Source organism: Bombina bombina, chromosome 6, assembly GCF_027579735.1.
Source record: "Bombina bombina isolate aBomBom1 chromosome 6, aBomBom1.pri, whole genome shotgun sequence".
NCBI classification, from domain to species: domain Eukaryota; kingdom Metazoa; phylum Chordata; class Amphibia; order Anura; family Bombinatoridae; genus Bombina; species Bombina bombina.
In genome coordinates, this window is record NC_069504.1 from 349,232,816 (window position 1) to 349,251,367 (window position 18,552).

The following is an 18,552-nucleotide window of genomic DNA, read 5'->3' on the forward strand; positions in this document are numbered from 1 at the left end:
AGAATATCCCACAAGTAAGGATGACGCCGTGGACCGGACACACCTATGTTGGAGAAAACAGAATTTATGTTTACCTGATAAATTACTTTCTCCAACGGTGTGTCCGGTCCACGGCGTCATCCTTACTTGTGGGATATTCTCTTCCCCAACAGGAAATGGCAAAGAGCCCAGCAAAGCTGGTCACATGATCCCTCCTAGGCTCCGCCTACCCCAGTCATTCGACCGACGTTAAGGAGGAATATTTGCATAGGAGAAACCATATGATACCGTGGTGACTGTAGTTAAAGAAAATAAATTATCAGACCTGATTAAAAAACCAGGGCGGGCCGTGGACCGGACACACCGTTGGAGAAAGTAATTTATCAGGTAAACATAAATTCTGTTTTCTCCAACATAGGTGTGTCCGGTCCACGGCGTCATCCTTACTTGTGGGAACCAATACCAAAGCTTTAGGACACGGATGATGGGAGGGAGCAAATCAGGTCACCTAGATGGAAGGCACCACGGCTTGCAAAACCTTTCTCCCAAAAATAGCCTCAGAAGAAGCAAAAGTATCAAACTTGTAAAATTTGGTAAAAGTGTGCAGTGAAGACCAAGTCGCTGCCCTACATATCTGATCAACAGAAGCCTCGTTCTTGAAGGCCCATGTGGAAGCCACAGCCCTAGTGGAATGAGCTGTGATTCTTTCGGGAGGCTGCCGTCCGGCAGTCTCGTAAGCCAATCTGATGATGCTTTTAATTCAAAAAGAGAGAGAGGTAGAAGTTGCTTTTTGACCTCTCCTTTTACCGGAATAAACAACAAACAAGGAAGATGTTTGTCTAAAATCCTTTGTAGCATCTAAATAGAATTTTAGAGCGCGAACAACATCCAAATTGTGCAACAAACGTTCCTTCTTCGAAACTGGTTTCGGACACAGAGAAGGTACGATAATCTCCTGGTTAATGTTTTTGTTAGAAACAACTTTTGGAAGAAAACCAGGTTTAGTACGTAAAACCACCTTATCTGCATGGAACACCAGATAAGGAGGAGAACACTGCAGAGCAGATAATTCTGAAACTCTTCTAGCAGAAGAAATTGCAACCAAAAACAAAACTTTCCAAGATAATAACTTAATATCAACGGAATGTAAGGGTTCAAACGGAACCCCCTGAAGAACTGAAAGAACTAAGTTGAGACTCCAAGGAGGAGTCAAAGGTTTGTAAACAGGCTTGATTCTAACCAGAGCCTGAACAAAGGCTTGAACATCTGGCACAGCTGCCAGCTTTTTGTGAAGTAACACAGACAAGGCAGAAATCTGTCCCTTCAGGGAACTTGCAGATAATCCTTTTTCCAATCCTTCTTGAAGGAAGGATAGAATCTTAGGAATCTTAACCTTGTCCCAAGGGAATCCTTTAGATTCACACCAACAGATATATTTTTTCCAAATTTTGTGGTAAATCTTTCTAGTTACAGGCTTTCTGGCCTGAACAAGAGTATCGATAACAGAATCTGAGAACCCTCGCTTCGATAAGATCAAGCGTTCAATCTCCAAGCAGTCAGCTGGAGTGAGACCAGATTCGGATGTTCGAACGGACCTTGAACAAGAAGGTCCCGTCTCAAAGGTAGCTTCCATGGTGGAGCCGATGACATATTCACCAGATCTGCATACCAAGTCCTGCGTGGCCATGCAGGAGCTATCAAGATCACCGACGCCCTTTCCTGATTGATCCTGGCTACCAGCCTGGGGATGAGAGGAAACGGCGGGAATACATAAGCTAGTTTGAAGGTCCAAGGTGCTACTAGTGCATCCACTAGAGCCGCCTTGGGATCCCTGGATCTGGACCCGTAGCAAGGAACTTTGAAGTTCTGACGAGAGGCCATCAGATCCATGTCTGGAATGCCCCACAGTTGAGTGACTTGGGCAAAGATTTCCGGATGGAGTTCCCACTCCCCCGGATGCAATGTCTGACGACTCAGAAAATCCGCTTCCCAATTTTCCACTCCTGGGATGTGGATAGCAGACAGGTGGCAGGAGTGAGACTCCGCCCATAGAATGATTTTGGTCACTTCTTCCATCGCCAGGGAACTCCTTGTTCCCCCCTGATGGTTGATGTACGCAACAGTTGTCATGTTGTCTGATTGAAACCGTATGAACTTGGCCCTCGCTAGCTGAGGCCAAGCCTTGAGAGCATTGAATATCGCTCTCAGTTCCAGAATATTTATCGGTAGAAGAGATTCTTCCCGAGACCAAAGACCCTGAGCTTTCAGGGATCCCCAGACCGCGCCCCAGCCCATCAGACTGGCGTCGGTCGTGACAATGACCCACTCTGGTCTGCGGAAGGTCATCCCTTGTGACAGGTTGTCCAGGGACAGCCACCAACGGAGTGAGTCTCTGGTCCTCTGATTTACTTGTATCCTCGGAGACAAGTTTGTATAGTCCCCATTCCACTGACTGAGCATGCACAGTTGTAATGGTCTTAGATGAATGCGCGCAAAAGGAACTATGTCCATTGCCGCTACCATCAAACCTATCACTTCCATGCACTGCGCTATGGAAGGAAGAGGAACGGAATGAAGTATCCGACAAGAGTCTAGAAGTTTTGTTTTTCTGGCCTCTGTCAGAAAAATCCTCATTTCTAAGGAGTCTATTATTGTTCCCAAGAAGGGAACCCTTGTTGACGGAGATAGAGAACTCTTTTCCACGTTCACTTTCCATCCATGAGATCTGAGAAAGGCCAGGACGATGTCCGTGTGAGCCTTTGCTTGAGGAAGGGACGACGCTTGAATCAGAATGTCGTCCAAGTAAGGTACTACAGCAATGCCCCTTGGTCTTAGCACAGCTAGAAGGGACCCTAGTACCTTTGTGAAAATCCTTGGAGCAGTGGCTAATCCGAAAGGAAGCGCCACGAACTGGTAATGCTTGTCCAGGAATGCGAACCTTAGGAACCGATGATGTTCCTTGTGGATAGGAATATGTAGATACGCATCCTTTAAATCCACCGTGGTCATGAATTGACCTTCCTGGATGGAAGGAAGAATTGTTCGAATGGTTTCCATTTTGAACGATGGAACCTTGAGAAACTTGTTTAAGATCTTGAGATCTAAGATTGGTCTGAACGTTCCCTCTTTTTTGGGAACTATGAACAGATTGGAGTAGAACCCCATCCCTTGTTCTCCTAATGGAACAGGATGAATCACTCCCATTTTTAACAGGTCTTCTACACAACGTAAGAATGCCTGTCTTTTTATGTGGTCTGAAGACAACTGAGACCTGTGGAACCTCCCCCTTGGGGGAAGCCCCTTGAATTCCAGAAGATAACCTTGGGAGACTATTTCTAGCGCCCAAGGATCCAGAACATCTCTTGCCCAAGCCTGAGCGAAGAGAGAGAGTCTGCCCCCCACCAGATCCGGTCCCGGATCGGGGGCCAACATTTCATGCTGTCTTGGTAGCAGTGGCAGGTTTCTTGGCCTGCTTTCCCTTGTTCCAGCCTTGCATTGGTCTCCAAGCTGGCTTGGCTTGAGAAGTATTACCCTCTTGCTTAGAGGACGTAGCACTTTGGGCTGGTCCGTTTCTACGAAAGGGACGAAAATTAGGTTTATTTTTGGCCTTGAAAGGCCGATCCTGAGGAAGGGCGTGGCCCTTACCCCCAGTGATATCAGAGATAATCTCTTTCAAGTCAGGGCCAAACAGCGTTTTCCCCTTGAAAGGAATGTTAAGTAGCTTGTTCTTGGAAGACGCATCAGCTGACCAAGATTTCAACCAAAGCGCTCTGCGCGCCACAATAGCAAACCCAGAATTCTTAGCCGCTAACCTAGCCAATTGCAAAGTGGCGTCTAGGGTGAAAGAATTAGCCAATTTGAGAGCATTGATTCTGTCCATAATCTCCTCATAAGGAGGAGAATCACTATCGACCGCCTTTACCAGCTCATCGAACCAGAAACACGCGGCTGTAGCGACAGGGACAATGCATGAAATTGGTTGTAGAAGGTAACCCTGCTGAACAAACATCTTTTTAAGTAAACCTTCTAATTTTTTATCCATAGGATCTTTGAAAGCACAACTATCTTCTATGGGTATAGTGGTGCGTTTGTTTAAAGTGGAAACCGCTCCCTCGACCTTGGGGACTGTCTGCCATAAGTCCTTTCTGGGGTCGACCATAGGAAACAATTTTTTAAATATGGGGGGAGGGACGAAAGGAATACCGGGCCTTTCCCATTCTTTATTTACAATGTCCGCCACCCGCTTGGGTATAGGAAAAGCTTCTGGGAGCCCCGGGACCTCTAGGAACTTGTCCATTTTACATAGTTTCTCTGGGATGACCAACTTGTCACAATCATCCAGAGTGGATAATACCTCCTTAAGCAAAATGCGGAGATGTTCCAACTTAAATTTAAACGTAATCACATCAGGTTCAGCTTGTTGAGAAATGTTCCCTGAATCAGTAATTTCTCCCTCAGACAAAACCTCCCTGGCCCCATCAGACTGGTTTAGGGGCCCTTCAGAACCATTATTATCAGCGTCGTCATGCTCTTCAGTATCTAAAACAGAGCAGTCGCGCTTACGCTGATAAGTGTGCATTTTGGCTAAAATGTTTTTGACAGAATTATCCATTACAGCCGTTAATTGTTGCATAGTAAGGAGTATTGGCGCGCTAGATGTACTAGGGGCCTCCTGAGTGGGCAAGACTCGTGTAGACGAAGGAGGGAATGATGCAGTACCATGCTTACTCCCCTCACTTGAGGAATCATCTTGGGCATCATTGTCATTGTCACATAAATCACATTTATTTAAATGAGAAGGAACTCTGGCTTCCCCACATTCAGAACACAGTCTATCTGGTAGTTCAGACATGTTAAACAGGCATAAACTTGATAACAAAGTACAAAAAACGTTTTAAAATAAAACCGTTACTGTCACTTTAAATTTTAAACTGAACACACTTTATTACTGCAATTGCGAAAAAATATGAAGGAATTGTTCAAAATTCACCAAAATTTCACCACAGTGTCTTAAAGCCTTAAAAGTATTGCACACCAAATTTGGAAGCTTTAACCCTTAAAATAACGGAACCGGAGCCGTTTTTAACTTTAACCCCTTTACAGTCCCTGGTATCTGCTTTGCTGAGACCCAACCAAGCCCAAAGGGGAATACGATACCAAATGACGCCTTCAGAAAGTCTTTTCTATGTATCAGAGCTCCTCACACATGCGACTGCATGTCATGCCTGTCAAAAACAAGTGCGCAACACCGGCGCGAAAATGAGGCTCTGCCTATGATTTGGGAAAGCCCCTAAGAATAAGGTGTCTAAAACAGTGCCTGCCGATATAATCTTATCAAAATACCCAGATTAAATGATTCCTCAAGGCTAAATATGTGTTAATAATGAATCGATTTAGCCCAGAAAAAGTCTACAGTCTTAATAAGCCCTTGTGAAGCCCTTATTTACTATCTTAATAAACATGGCTTACCGGATCCCATAGGGAAAATGACAGCTTCCAGCATTACATCGTCTTGTTAGAATGTGTCATACCTCAAGCAGCAAGAGACTGCTCACTGTTCCCCCAACTGAAGTTAATTCCTCTCAACAGTCCTGTGTGGAACAGCCATGGATTTTAGTAACGGTTGCTAAAATCATTTTCCTCATACAAACAGAAATCTTCATCTCTTTTCTGTTTCTGAGTAAATAGTACATACCAGCACTATTTTAAAATAACAAACTCTTGATTGAATAATAAAAACTACAGTTAAACACTAAAAAACTCTAAGCCAACTCCGTGGAGATGTTGCCTGTACAACGGCAAAGAGAATGACTGGGGTAGGCGGAGCCTAGGAGGGATCATGTGACCAGCTTTGCTGGGCTCTTTGCCATTTCCTGTTGGGGAAGAGAATATCCCACAAGTAAGGATGACGCCGTGGACCGGACACACCTATGTTGGAGAAAACAAATTTTGGTCTGCCCATCGGAGTATACAGGCGGAAATGAAATTATAGGTAAGCATAATTTATGTTTTCCTTCTTAATATTAGGAGAGTCCACAGCATCATTCCTTACTGTTGGGAAAACTATACCCAAGCTCTAGAGGACACAATGATAACGGGAGGGGTAAAAGAAAGGCGGACCCTAATCTGAGGGCACCACAGCCTGCAAAACCTTTCTCCCAAAAGCTGCTTCAGCCGAAATAAAAACGTCAAATTTGTAGAATTTTGAAAAATTATGTAAGGAGGACCAGGTACCCTTACAAATCTGACCCATAGAGTCCTCATTCTTAAAGGCCCAAGAGGAAGCCACCACTCTAGTGGAATGAGCCGTAATCCTTTGAGGAGGTCTAGGTCCCGCTGAATCGTAAGATAAGGGTATAACACTCCTCAACCAAAAAGATAAGAAAGTCGAAGAGGACTTTAGACCCTTCCGCTTCCCAGAGTAGATAAACAAGGAAGAAGTTTGTCTAAAATCCTTAGTAGCTTGAAGATAAAACTCCAAAGCTCGAACCACATCCAGATTATGAAATAAACGTTCCTTCGAAGAAGAAGGATTAAGACATAAAGAAGGAACCAATATCTCCTAATTGATGTTACGATCAGACACCACCTTAGGAAGAAAACCCAATTGGGTACGTAGGACAGCCTTATCAGTGTGGAACACCAGATAAGGAGGCTCACATTGCAAGGCAGCCATTTAAGAAACTTTGCGTGCCGACGCAATAGCCAATAGAAAAAGAACCTTCCAGGACAATAATTTAATGTCAACCGAATGTATAGGCTCACACGGAGGACTTTGCAAAAACTTAAGAACAAAATTCAAACTTCAAGGTGGAGCGTTAGATCTAAACACAGGTCTGATCCTGATAAACTGGGACGAACCCAGAAGAGGCCAAGACTATAGAGCATTGAAGATCGATTGAAGTTCCAAAATGTTGATCGGGAGGACGGATTCCTCTCGAGTCCATAGGCCCTATGCCTTCCTGGCACCCCAAACAGCTCCCCATCCTAAGAGAGACTTGCTTCTGTAGTCACAATCTCCCAGGATGGTCTCAAGAAGGATGTCCATTGGGACAGGTGATCTGGACAGAGCCACCAGGAGAGCGATTCTCTCGACCGGTTGTCCAGAGAAATCTGTTGAGACAGATCCGAATGATCGCCGTTCCGCTGTCTCAGAAGCACAGCTAAAGTGATCTGAGATGGAATCTGGGAAAAGGAATGATGTCCATGCTGGACACCATGAGACCAATCACATCCATACACCGAGCCACAGAGGGCCTTAAGGAGGTCTGGAGGGCAAGACAAGCGGAAGTTAGCTTGTAATGTCTCTGGTCTGTAAGGAATATCCTCATGGATATGGAATATATTATAGTACCCAGGAATTCCACCCTCATACTGGGAATAAGAGCACTGGAAGTTTCCATGAGATCGAAGAAGAAACAGAAGAGCTTTTGAATGGTCTTCTGCCAGGCGACAGGATGGTGCCTTAACCAGAATATTGTCCAAGTATGGTGCTACTGCTATACCTCTGGTATTGGCCACTGCAAGCAGAGTGTCAGGGTTTTTTCCCTGTTGTGTTTGCCATGTGCTGCTGGGGGATGCTGCTCAATTCCTGCACTTCCTTTTATGGCCAGACTGGTGTGCATCATCCATGTGAGACAGGATGCAGTCTCAGAATTGTGATGTCATCACTTATTATTTAAAGGGCCTCTGTTCAGTATGCTTTGCCTTTGCGTTGCCTCAGACCTGTTTGTGAGAGTTTGCGTGTATTACCTGGCTGCCTGACGTCCTTCCTGGTTCCTGATCCCTGGCTTGTTCCTGACTCTGCTGTTTTCCTTGTTCCTGATTCCGGCTGGTCTGACTATTCGCTTTGGCTCCTGACTCGGCTCGGCTGACTACCAGCTCTGGTTTTGATTCCTGGCTTGTTATTTGGACTTTTTATTATTTTTTGCTATTAATAAAGGTGTGATTATTTTTGCACTTCTCGTCTCAGTCTGATTCCTGGCACCCTGACATAGAGCCCCTAGAACCTTCATAAAAAACTCTTGGAGCAAAATCTTGACCAAACGGAAGTGCAGGTCCAGGAATGGAAACCTTAGGAACTTGAAGTGTTCCTTGTGTATTGGAACGTGAAGGTAAGCATCCTTCAGATCTATCGTGGTCATGAACTGTCCTTCCTGAACTAAGGGAAGGATGGACCTTATTGTCTCCATCTTGAACGAGGGGACAGATAGGAATTTCTTGAAGCACTTTAGGTCCAGAATCGGGCGGAAAGTTCCCTCCTTCTTTGGGACCACAAAAAGGTTTGAGTAGTATTCCAGACCTTTCTGCAAGAGGTACCGGGACAATGACTTACAGGGAGGAGAGACCCCTCACACACCCTAGAAAAGCCTCTCTCTTTTCTGGCCCTGAAGACAGGTTTGACAAGAGGAATCTGCCCCTGGGTGGATGAGATTTGAAACCTATCCTGTATCCCTGAGTGATGACCTTCATGGCCCACGGGTCTTGTACGTCCCCAAACAAAGCTTCCGAAGAGAGTGACAGTCTGCCCCCTACAAGATCCAGAGTCCCTTCATGCTGACTTTGTCTCGGCGGGCTTCTTGTTCTGCTTGGATTTATTCCAGGACTGAGCCGGCTTCCAAGTCCCCTTGAATTGCTCGGGCTTTGTGGACGGTTGCAGACGTTGGGATTTAACCGAACGAAAATTAGGACCTTGTCATTTAGGTTTGTTCTTCTTATCCTGCGGTAAAAAGGCACCTTTGCCTCCAGTAACCATGGAGATAATTGAATCCAGGCCTAGACCAAATAGAATTTTTCCCTTAAATGGGAGGGAAAGAAGTCTTGACTTCGAAGTCATGTCCGCAGATCAGGACTTCAGCCAGAGTGCCCTACGGGCTTTACAGGAAAACCTGAAGCCTAGGCATTCAGGCTAATAATCTGCATATTTGCATCACAAATAAAAGAATTAGCCACCCTTAAGGTCATCTTTCTTGGATCACGTCGAGGGGACCCTCCACCTAGATCAACGCAGATAAGGAGTCGCACCAGTAGGTAGCCGCTCCAGCAACCGCAACAGCCGCTGAGGCTCAGAGGTGGACGGCTCAGTGGTATCAAACATTAACTTTCTTTGACATGATTACTTTATCAAGGCATGTGGAACATAATTGAGCAGGCGGGTATACCGCGGCCTTCTAACAATATAGACAGGTATTAGACTTAGGTAAAGATGGAGTACCCTCTAACGCATCAGAATCCTCCATAGCTTGCGCTTATAAAGCAGACTATTGAATAATAAGATAAAACGGCACCTTTATACCACCAATGGCTGGGGCACTCGCCACCTATGAACCAGGCCAAACAGAGAAATAGCTTCTTCTCCGTTAAACCGCACGGTCAGGAAAGAAGAAATCGGTGTAACCACACCAGGTCACATGGTGCGCAATGCAGGACCGCGCCTGCTATAAGGAAAAAACTGCGCCAAGCCTTTCAGGCTGCGCAGTTTCCAAAAACGAAAGTAAAACCTGTACGTTCCAACATCTGCCTGAGCCTTATCTCACACATGTCACAGCATAATCATAATAAAATAAAATTATGTGATTAATCCCCCGTTAAATAATCCCCCTCCGGAAATATATTAACCCTTGATTCCATACAGATAAAAGGAGCCACGTTGTGACCCTGCGTTATCATATGTGTATAAAAAAAATTAAACGATCTTACCAGAAGCGAGAAAGAAAACCTATTTTTTATCCCTGGGAAATAATGTCCAGAACCCAACGATCCTGCACAGACTGAGCCCAAACATTTTGGAATTTAGATAATCTGCCCCCCTACCTGACCCAAGGTCGGGGGCCGACCCCTTCATGTCGACTTGTTGTCAGGGGTCGAATTCTTGGGCTGTTCGTTTTTGCTCCACACCGGTGTTGGTTTCCAGGTACTCCTATGCTGATCTGATTTAAAAGAAGGAGTGTTCCTCTGAGTCTTGTTCTGACGAAAGGAACGAAAATTGCCCCCAGGACGACCTTTTAGATTTAGCCTTCTTGTCCTGAGGTAGAAAACCACCAGTGACAGTAGAAATGACAGAATCCAATCCTGGGCCAAATAAGGTCTTACCCTTGAAAGCCGCAAAGTACTGCTGGTGGAATAATTTGTTGCAGTACAGACATATCAGGTCTGTTGGATAATGTGAGGCCGCAGTGTTTGCAGTATTAGGTAAAACTGGTGACGGTATCACAGGCATCTGGCTACTATGCTTCCCAGAATGAGACTGCAGAACAGTTGTAAGGCATGAATTTCACAATTGGGTGGGGGGGCACATTGCTCAGTCTGCAAAGCATACATTTATTGGTGTCAATCAAAGGAGCAGGACCAATATCGTCTAAAGTCAGAGTCCTCCATAACCAATAGGTAGGTATTACCCAATAAATTCTGAATGAACTGAATAAAATCTCCTCTAACCCCCCTTAAAGCCTTGCTAGGAATGTCTCACCACCTCCAATTAGGCCACCTCTCACGCTGTCAAATCTAGTAATGAATGCGCAGCAGAACAAAGCGTGCACAAAGATACGCTCCGAAAAAGGCGGCTGGAGTGGCACGGCCTTCCTGTTTAAAAGTTTGCTTGCAGCAAACATGTCCCCACCTGTTATTCAGTCGCAGACTGAACTCCACTGGAGTCATACCGTCTGCTGGAAAGGGGCATTAGTAAATAGAGTGCACCGGATCACCGATATCCTTAGGTGAATCAGGTGCTGCTTCCAAAATTGCAACTTACAAAGTGAGCGCTCGCCCCCACAGGGGTTTCAGAGTCATGTGTACAACTATTCAACTGTCTACCTCCACTGGAGGATCCCAGTAACACATCCCTTTTGCAAATAAAAGTGTACCCCTTCCTTGTCATGTATCATAGGTATCACAGATCCCATTCTAAGTAAAAAGCCATGGGGGGGGGGGGGGAAGAGTCCTGGACTTACCAGTCTGGATCCTGCAATACAGATTAAACTCAGTGTCACTAACACAGTTTGTCTGTAAGAAAGGGAGGACAAAAACTTTAATCTTCAGCAGAGCACCACTCTCTTCCAACCAACCATGAAACAATGCAAAGAACTACCGAGAGGGTAGGGGGAAGTGGGAGGGATAAAGCTTTGCTGGGGGCGTCTTTGCATCCTCCTGGTGGCCAGGTGAAGTATTTCCCATAGGTAATGAATGAATTTGTGGACTCTCACTGCCATTAGAAAGAAAAATAGCAACAAACCATAAAAAAACATAATTTATGCTTACCTGATAAATTTATTTCTCTTGTAGTGTGTTCAGTCCACGGGTCATCCATTACTTATGGGATATATTCTCCTTCCCAACAGGAAGTTGCAAGAGGATCACCCAAGCAGAGCTGCTATATAGCTCCTCCCCTCACATGTCATATCCAGTCATTCGACCGAACCAAGACGAGAAAGGAGAAACTATAGGGTGCAGTGGTGACTGGAGTTATAATTTAAAATTTAGAACCTGCCTCAAAAAGACAGGGCGGGCCGTGGACTGAACACACTACAAGAGAAATAAATTTATCAGGTAAGCATAAATTATGTTTTCTCTTGTTAAGTGTGTTCAGTCCACGGGTCATCCATTACTTATGGGATACCAATACCAAAGCTAAAGTACACGGATGATGGGAGGGACAAGGCAGGAACATTAAACAGAAGGAACCACTGCCTGTAGAACCTTTCTCCCAAAAACAGCCTCCGAAGAAGCAAAAGTGTCAAATTTGTAAAATTTGTAAAAAGTATGACGTGAAGACCAAGTTGCAGCCTTGCAAATCTGTTCAACAGAGGCCTCATTCTTAAAGGCCCAGGTGGAAGCCACAGCTCTAGTGGAATGAGCTATAATTTTTTCAGGAGGCTGCTGTCCAGCAGTCTCGTAGGCTAAGCGTATTATGCTACGAAGCCAAAAAGAGAGAGAGGTAGCCAAAGCCTTTTGACCTCTCCTCTGTCCAGAGTAAACGACAAACAGAGAAGAAGTTTGTCGAAAATCTTTAGTTGCCTGTAAGTAGAACTTCAGGGCACGGACCACGTCTAGATTATGCAAAAGACGTTCCTTATTTGAAGAAGGATTTAGGGCATAACGATGGAACAACAATCTCTTGATTGATATTCCTGTTAGAAACAACCTTAGGTAAAAACCCAGGTTTAGTACGCAGGACTACCTTGTCTGAATGAAAGATCAGATAAGGAGAATCACAATGTAAGGCAGATAACTCCGAGACTCTTCGAGCCGAGGAAATAGCCATCAAAAACAGAACTTTCCAAGATAAAAGCTTAATATCAATGGAATGAAGGGGTTCAAACGGAACACCCTGAAGAACTTTAAGAACCAAGTTTAAGCTCCACGGAGGAGCAACAGTTTTAAACACAGGCTTAATCCTAGCCAAAGCCTGATAAAAAGCCTGGACGTCTGGATTCTCTGCCAGACGCTTGTGTAAAAGAATAGACAGAGCAGAAATCTGTCCCTTTAGTGAACTAGCGGATAAGCCCTTTTCTAAACCCTCTTGTAGAAAAGACAATATCCTAGGAATCCTAACCTTACTCCATGAGTAACTCTTGGATTCACACCAATATAAATATTTACGCCATATCTTGTGGTAAATTTTTCTGGTAACAGGTTTCCGAGCCTGTATTAATGTATCAATAACCGAATCCGAAAACCCACGCTTTGATAGAATCAAGCGTTCAATTTCCAAGCAGTCAGCCTCAGAGAAATTAGGTTTGGATGGTTGAAAGGACCCTGAATTAGAAGGTCCTGCCTCAGGGGTAGAGACCATGGTGGACAGGACGACATGTCCACTAGGTCTGCATACCAGGTCCTGCGTGGCCACGCAGGCGCTATCAGAATCACTGATGCTCTCTCCTGTTTGATCCTGGCAATCAGTCGAGGTAGCAACGGAAAAGGTGGAAACACATAAGCTATGTTGAAAACCCAGGGGGCTGCTAGTGCATCTACCAGCACCGCACCCGGGTCCCTGGACCTGGATCCGTAACAAGGAAGCTTGGCGTTCTGGCGAGATGCCATGAGATCCAGATCCGGTTTGCCCCAACGACGAATCAGTTGAGCAAATACCTCCGGGTGGAGTTCCCACTCCCCCGGATGAAAGGTCTGGCGACTTAGAAAATCCGCCTCCCAGTTCTCCACGCCTGGGATGTAGATCGCTGACAGGTGGCAAGAGTGAGACTCTGCCCAGCGAATTATCTTCAAGACTTCCAACATCGCTAGGGAACTCCTGGTTCCCCCTTGATGATTGATGTAAGCCACAGTCGTGATGTTGTCCGACTGAAATCTGATGAACCTCAGTGTTGCTAACTGAGGCCAAGCTAGAAGAGCATTGAATATTGCTCTTAATTCTAGAATGTTTATCGGGAGGAGTCTCTACTCCTGAGTCCACAATCCCTGAGCCTTCAGGGAGCTCCAGACTGCTCCCCAGCCTAGTAGGCTGGCATCTGTTACAATCGTCCAATCTGGTCTGCGAAAAGTCATTCCTTTGGACAGATGAACCCGTGACAACCACCAGAGAAGAGAATCTCTGGTCTCCTGGTCCAGGTTTAGCAAAGGGGACAGATCTGAGTAATCCCCGTTCCATTGACTTAGCATGCATAGTTGCAGCGGTCTGAGATGTAGGCGCGCAAATGGCACTATGTCCATTGCCGCGACCATTAAGCCGATTACTTCCATGCACTGAGCTACTGATGGGCTTGGAATGGAGTGAAGTACACGGCAAGCATTGAGAATCTTTGATAACCTGGACTCCGTCAGGTAAATCTTCATCTCTACAGAATCTATAAGAGTCCCTAGAAAAGGGACCCTTGTGAGTGGTAACAGAGAACTCTTTTCCACGTTCACTTTCCACCCATGCGACCTCAGAAATGCTAGAACTATCTCTGTATGAGACTTTGCATTTTGAAAACTTGACGCTTGTATCAGAATGTCGTCTAGGTACGGAGCCACCGCTATGCCTCGCGGTCTTAGTACCGCCAGAAGTGAGCCCAGAACCTTTGTAAAAATTCTCGGGGCCGTAGCTAACCCGAAGGGAAGAGCTACAAACTGGTAATGCCTGTCTAGAAAGGCAAACCTTAGGTACCGATAATGATCTTTGTGAATCGGTATGTGAAGGTAGGCATCCATTAAGTCCACTGTGGTCATATATTGACCCTCTTGGATCATGGGTAGGATGGTCCGAATGGTTTCCATCTTGAACGATGGAACCCTTAGGAATTTGTTTAAGATTTTTAAGTCTAAGATTGGTCTGAAGGTTCCCTCTTTCTTGGGAACCACAAACATATTTGAATAAAACCCTTGCCCCTGTTCCGTTCGCGGAACTGGGTGGATCACTCCCATCACTAAGAGGTCTTGTACACATTGTAGAAATGCCTCTTTCTTTACTAGGTTTGTTGATAACCTTAACAGATGAAACGTCCCTTGTGGAGAAGTTTTGAAATCCAGAAGGTATCCCTGAGATATAATCTCCAACGTCCAGGGATCCTGTACATCTCTTGCCCAAGCCTGGGCGAAGAGAGAAAGTCTGCCCCCCACTAGATCCGTCTCCGGAAAGGGGGCCCTGTCTTCATGCTGTCTTAGGGGCGGAAGTAGGCTTTCTGGCCTGCTTGCCCTTGTTCCATGACTGGTTGCCTTTCCAACCCTGTCTGTAACGAGCAGTAGCTCCTTCCTGTTTTGGAGCGGAGGAAGTTGATGCTGCTCCTGCCTTGAAATTACGAAAGGCACGAAAATTAGACTGTTTGGCCTTTGATTTGGCCCTGTCCTGAGGAAGGGTGTTGCCCTTACCTCCAGTAATGTCAGCAATAATTTCCTTCAAGCCGGGCCCGAATAAGGTCTGCCCTTTGAAAGGAATGTTTAGTAGTTTAGACTTAGAAGTTACATCTGCTGACCAGGATTTAAGCCATAGCGCTCTGCGCGCCTGTATGGCGAATCCGGAATTCTTAGCCGTAAGTTTGGTTAAATGCACTACGGCATCCGAAACAAACGCATTAGCAAGCTTAAGGGTTCTAATCTTGCTCAAAGATTCATCCAATGGTGCTGTGCGAATCGCCTCTTCCAGAGATTCAAACCAGAATGCCGCTGCAGCAGTGACAGGCGCAATGCATGCAAGAGGCTGTAATATAAAACCTTGTTGAACAAACATTTTCTTAAGGTAACCCTCTAATTTTTTATCCATTGGATCTGAGAAAGCACAGCTATCCTCCACCGGGATAGTGGTACGCTTGGCTAAAGTAGAAACTGCTCCCTCCACCTTAGGGACCGTCTGCCATAAGTCTCGTGTGGTGGCGTCTATAGGGAACATTTTTCTAAATATCGGAGGAGGGGAAAAGGGCACACCGGGTCTATCCCACTCCTTGCTAATAATCTCTGTAAGCCTCTTTGGTATAGGAAAAACGTCAGTACACACCGGTATCGCATAGTATTTATCCAGCCTACATAATTTCTCTGGGATTGCCACCGTGTCACAATCATTCAGAGCCGCTAACATCTCCCCTAGTAACACGCGGAGGTTCTCAAGCTTAAATTTAAAATTTGAAATTTCTGAATCCGGTCTCCCCGAATCAGAACCGTCACCCACAGAATGAAGCTCTCCGTCCTCATGTTCTGCAAATTGTGACGCAGTATCAGACATGGCTCTCGTGTCATCGGCGCGCTCTGTCCTTAACCCAGAGCTGTCGCGCTTGCCTCTTAACTCGGGCATATTGTATAATACTTCTTTCATAACATTAGCCATACCATGTAAAGTGATTTGTAAGGGCCTAGATGTACTTGGCGCCTCAATCTTACGCGCACCTCCCGAGCGGGAGACGAAGGTACTGACACGTGAGGAGAGTTAGACGGCATAACTTCCCCCTCGTTGTCTGGTGATAATTTCTTTATCGGTACAGATTGACTTTTATTCAAAGTAATATCAATACAATTGGTACACATATTTCTATTGGGCTCCACATCGGCTTTTAAACATAATGAACAAGCAGATTCCTCTGTATCAGACATGTTTAAACAGACTAGCAATGAAGCTAGCAAGCTTGGAAATTACTTCAATAAGTTTACAAGCAATATAAAAAACGCTGCAGCGCGTATTTTAAAAAACACAATTGAAGAACAAAGAACTAGTTCAGTTTATGATTTAACGCTTTAATCACAGTCAAACATACTGTCACAGGTCTGCTGTGACGGATTACCTCCCTCAAAAACGAATTTTGAAGATCCCTGAGCTCTCTGGAGACGTCCTGGATCAAAGAGGAAGAAGCAGGAAGACTGTGCTAGAATTTTAACTGCGCAACAAGGCGCTAAAAAAAGGTCCCTCCCACTCCTATTACAACAGTGGGAGACCTGATATAACGGTTTCTATGCAGAAATATACGTTAGCCGTGTGGAAAAAAATCATGCCCAAAAAGATTTATCACCAAAGTACCTCACAAAACGATTAACATGCCAGTAAACGTTTTAAAAAAACAACAACATTTCAAATGCTGTGTAAAGTTATTACTAAGCCTGCTACCAGTCGCTTCTACTGCAGTTAAGGCTCACACATTATATCAGTATTAACAGTATTTTTTCAGTCAAATTCTAGTCCCTAGAAAATAACTCTATTGTGCATACATTTATCAGCCTGATACCAGTCACTACTACTGCATTTAAGGCTGTACTTACATCATACGGGTAACAGCAGTGTTTTCTTAGTCAATTCCATTCCCAGAAAATATTGTACTGCACATACCTCATTTGCAGGAGACCCCGCATGCTATTCCCATTTTCTGAAGTTACCCCACTCCTCTTCCAAATACTGCCTGAGATAGAGAAACAGCACACTCCGGTGCCATTTAAAATAACAAACTTTTGATTGAAGAATAATTAAGTAAAAACTCCAGCTCCTCTCGCGACCTCCTCCTTTGTTGAGGGTTGCAAGAGAATGACTGGGTATGACATGTGAGGGGAGGAGCTATATAGCAGCTCTGCTTGGGTGATCCTCTTGCAACTTCCTGTTGGGAAGGAGAATATATCCCATAAGTAATGGATGACCCGTGGACTGAACACACTTAACAAGAGAAAAAGGACACATCAAATTAGGAAAAACATTAACATATATTAAAAGTTCAATGATTTTGGTCCCATCTATAGTTTCCTCAGCTCATCCGATCAATGCCGTAATTCTAAAGAGATGGAGGTTGGCCTCCTGGGTTGTAGAGAGGGTTTCAAATTTGACTAGCATATGTTCCATGCATTGTATTATTAAAACCATTTTCAATTTATTTTCCTGTATGTGAAAGCAGATACATTTTTTTTTCCTTCTCCTTATTCTTGAATTGACGCTTGTACATCATGTTTGGCTAACAAAGTATTGCAATTGAGTTTTGCTGTAATTTATTGTCTGTATGCCAAAAACCAAACCTCAATAAAAAGTATTAAAATTAATAAATAAAAAGATGGAGGTCAATAGTACAGAACAAAGATACACACCTTCAGGAAGATTCTGAATAGAATGTACAATGGCTTCTGGAATCCCCATTTCCTGAATCCCTATGTCTGATGGATGAAAAAGTATCTCAGGAACGGCAAATCTCTCATTAGTCAAGCGAAGGATTTGTTCTCCAGCTGTGGGCTTTCCACTGAACACCATCTCTTCCCTAGGCTGTTCAAATCACAAACATTATGCCTTTTATGAAAATAGCACTGTACATATTTTGTAGACAGTACAATAGTGTAATAATGTGTACTCACTATTTAATCTAGTGTCTAACTTGAATGTTATAAACTTCACTTTCTAGCCTAGAGTTATCTGCTTGCTTAACATTTTCTACAGTGCAATGTATTACAGATTCCTATAAAAGTAATCTAATGCAATGCTGAATGATATACCTCTAAATAATGTTATCAATTGCAGAACATTCAGAAGCATTTACAAACTCAAAACACTGCACAAAAATCTAAATGTTAGCCTTTGTATATATTTAAAAGGACAGTAAACCTTAAAAATAATGTTATATAATTCTGCACATAGTGCAGAATTATATAACATTACATTAGCCAAACTTTTTAAATCATAATATTGCCTTTTTATTTTTAAAAGAAAGCGCTGTTTCACAGACCCGCTCTCTGCTGAGCGGGTCTGTTATATTTCCTCAGCGCATCGGGCCAGCTGTATAGTCACAGCCTGGCCCGACCGCGCCATAAGACTAAGTGCAGCTCGCTCCTGTCACAGGAGCAAGCTGCACTTAGTGCTATGGCGCAGTCGGGCCAGGCTGTGACTATACAGCTGGCCCGATGCGCTGAGGAAATATAACAGACCCGCTCAGCAGAGAGCGGGTCTGTGAAACAGCGCTTTCTTTTAAAAATAAAAAGGCAATATTATGATTTAAAAAGTTTGGCTAATGTAATGTTATATAATTCTGCACTATGTGCAGAATTATATAACATTATTTTTAAGGTTTACTGTCCCTTTAAGGGAATTAAAAAAATAAAAAGAAGAAAAATAAGAAGAATACCTAAGAAACCAATAAATATTTGCTGGATTGGTCACATAATTGGTGTTTGCATAAATATTTAATAAAT

General features: G+C 44.3%; 1 protein-coding gene across 1 annotated transcript in view; it reads right to left on the reverse strand.

Moving 5' to 3' along the window:
* The window catches only part of ACTR6 (actin related protein 6), a 154,756-nt gene that overhangs the window by 51,657 nt on the left and 84,547 nt on the right, over positions 1-18,552 (reverse strand). Inside the window, exon 9 of the mRNA XM_053717004.1 lies at positions 17,461-17,632. Within this exon, the coding sequence (XP_053572979.1) occupies positions 17,461-17,632 (172 nt within the window). The remainder of the gene's footprint in view (positions 1-17,460; positions 17,633-18,552) is intronic.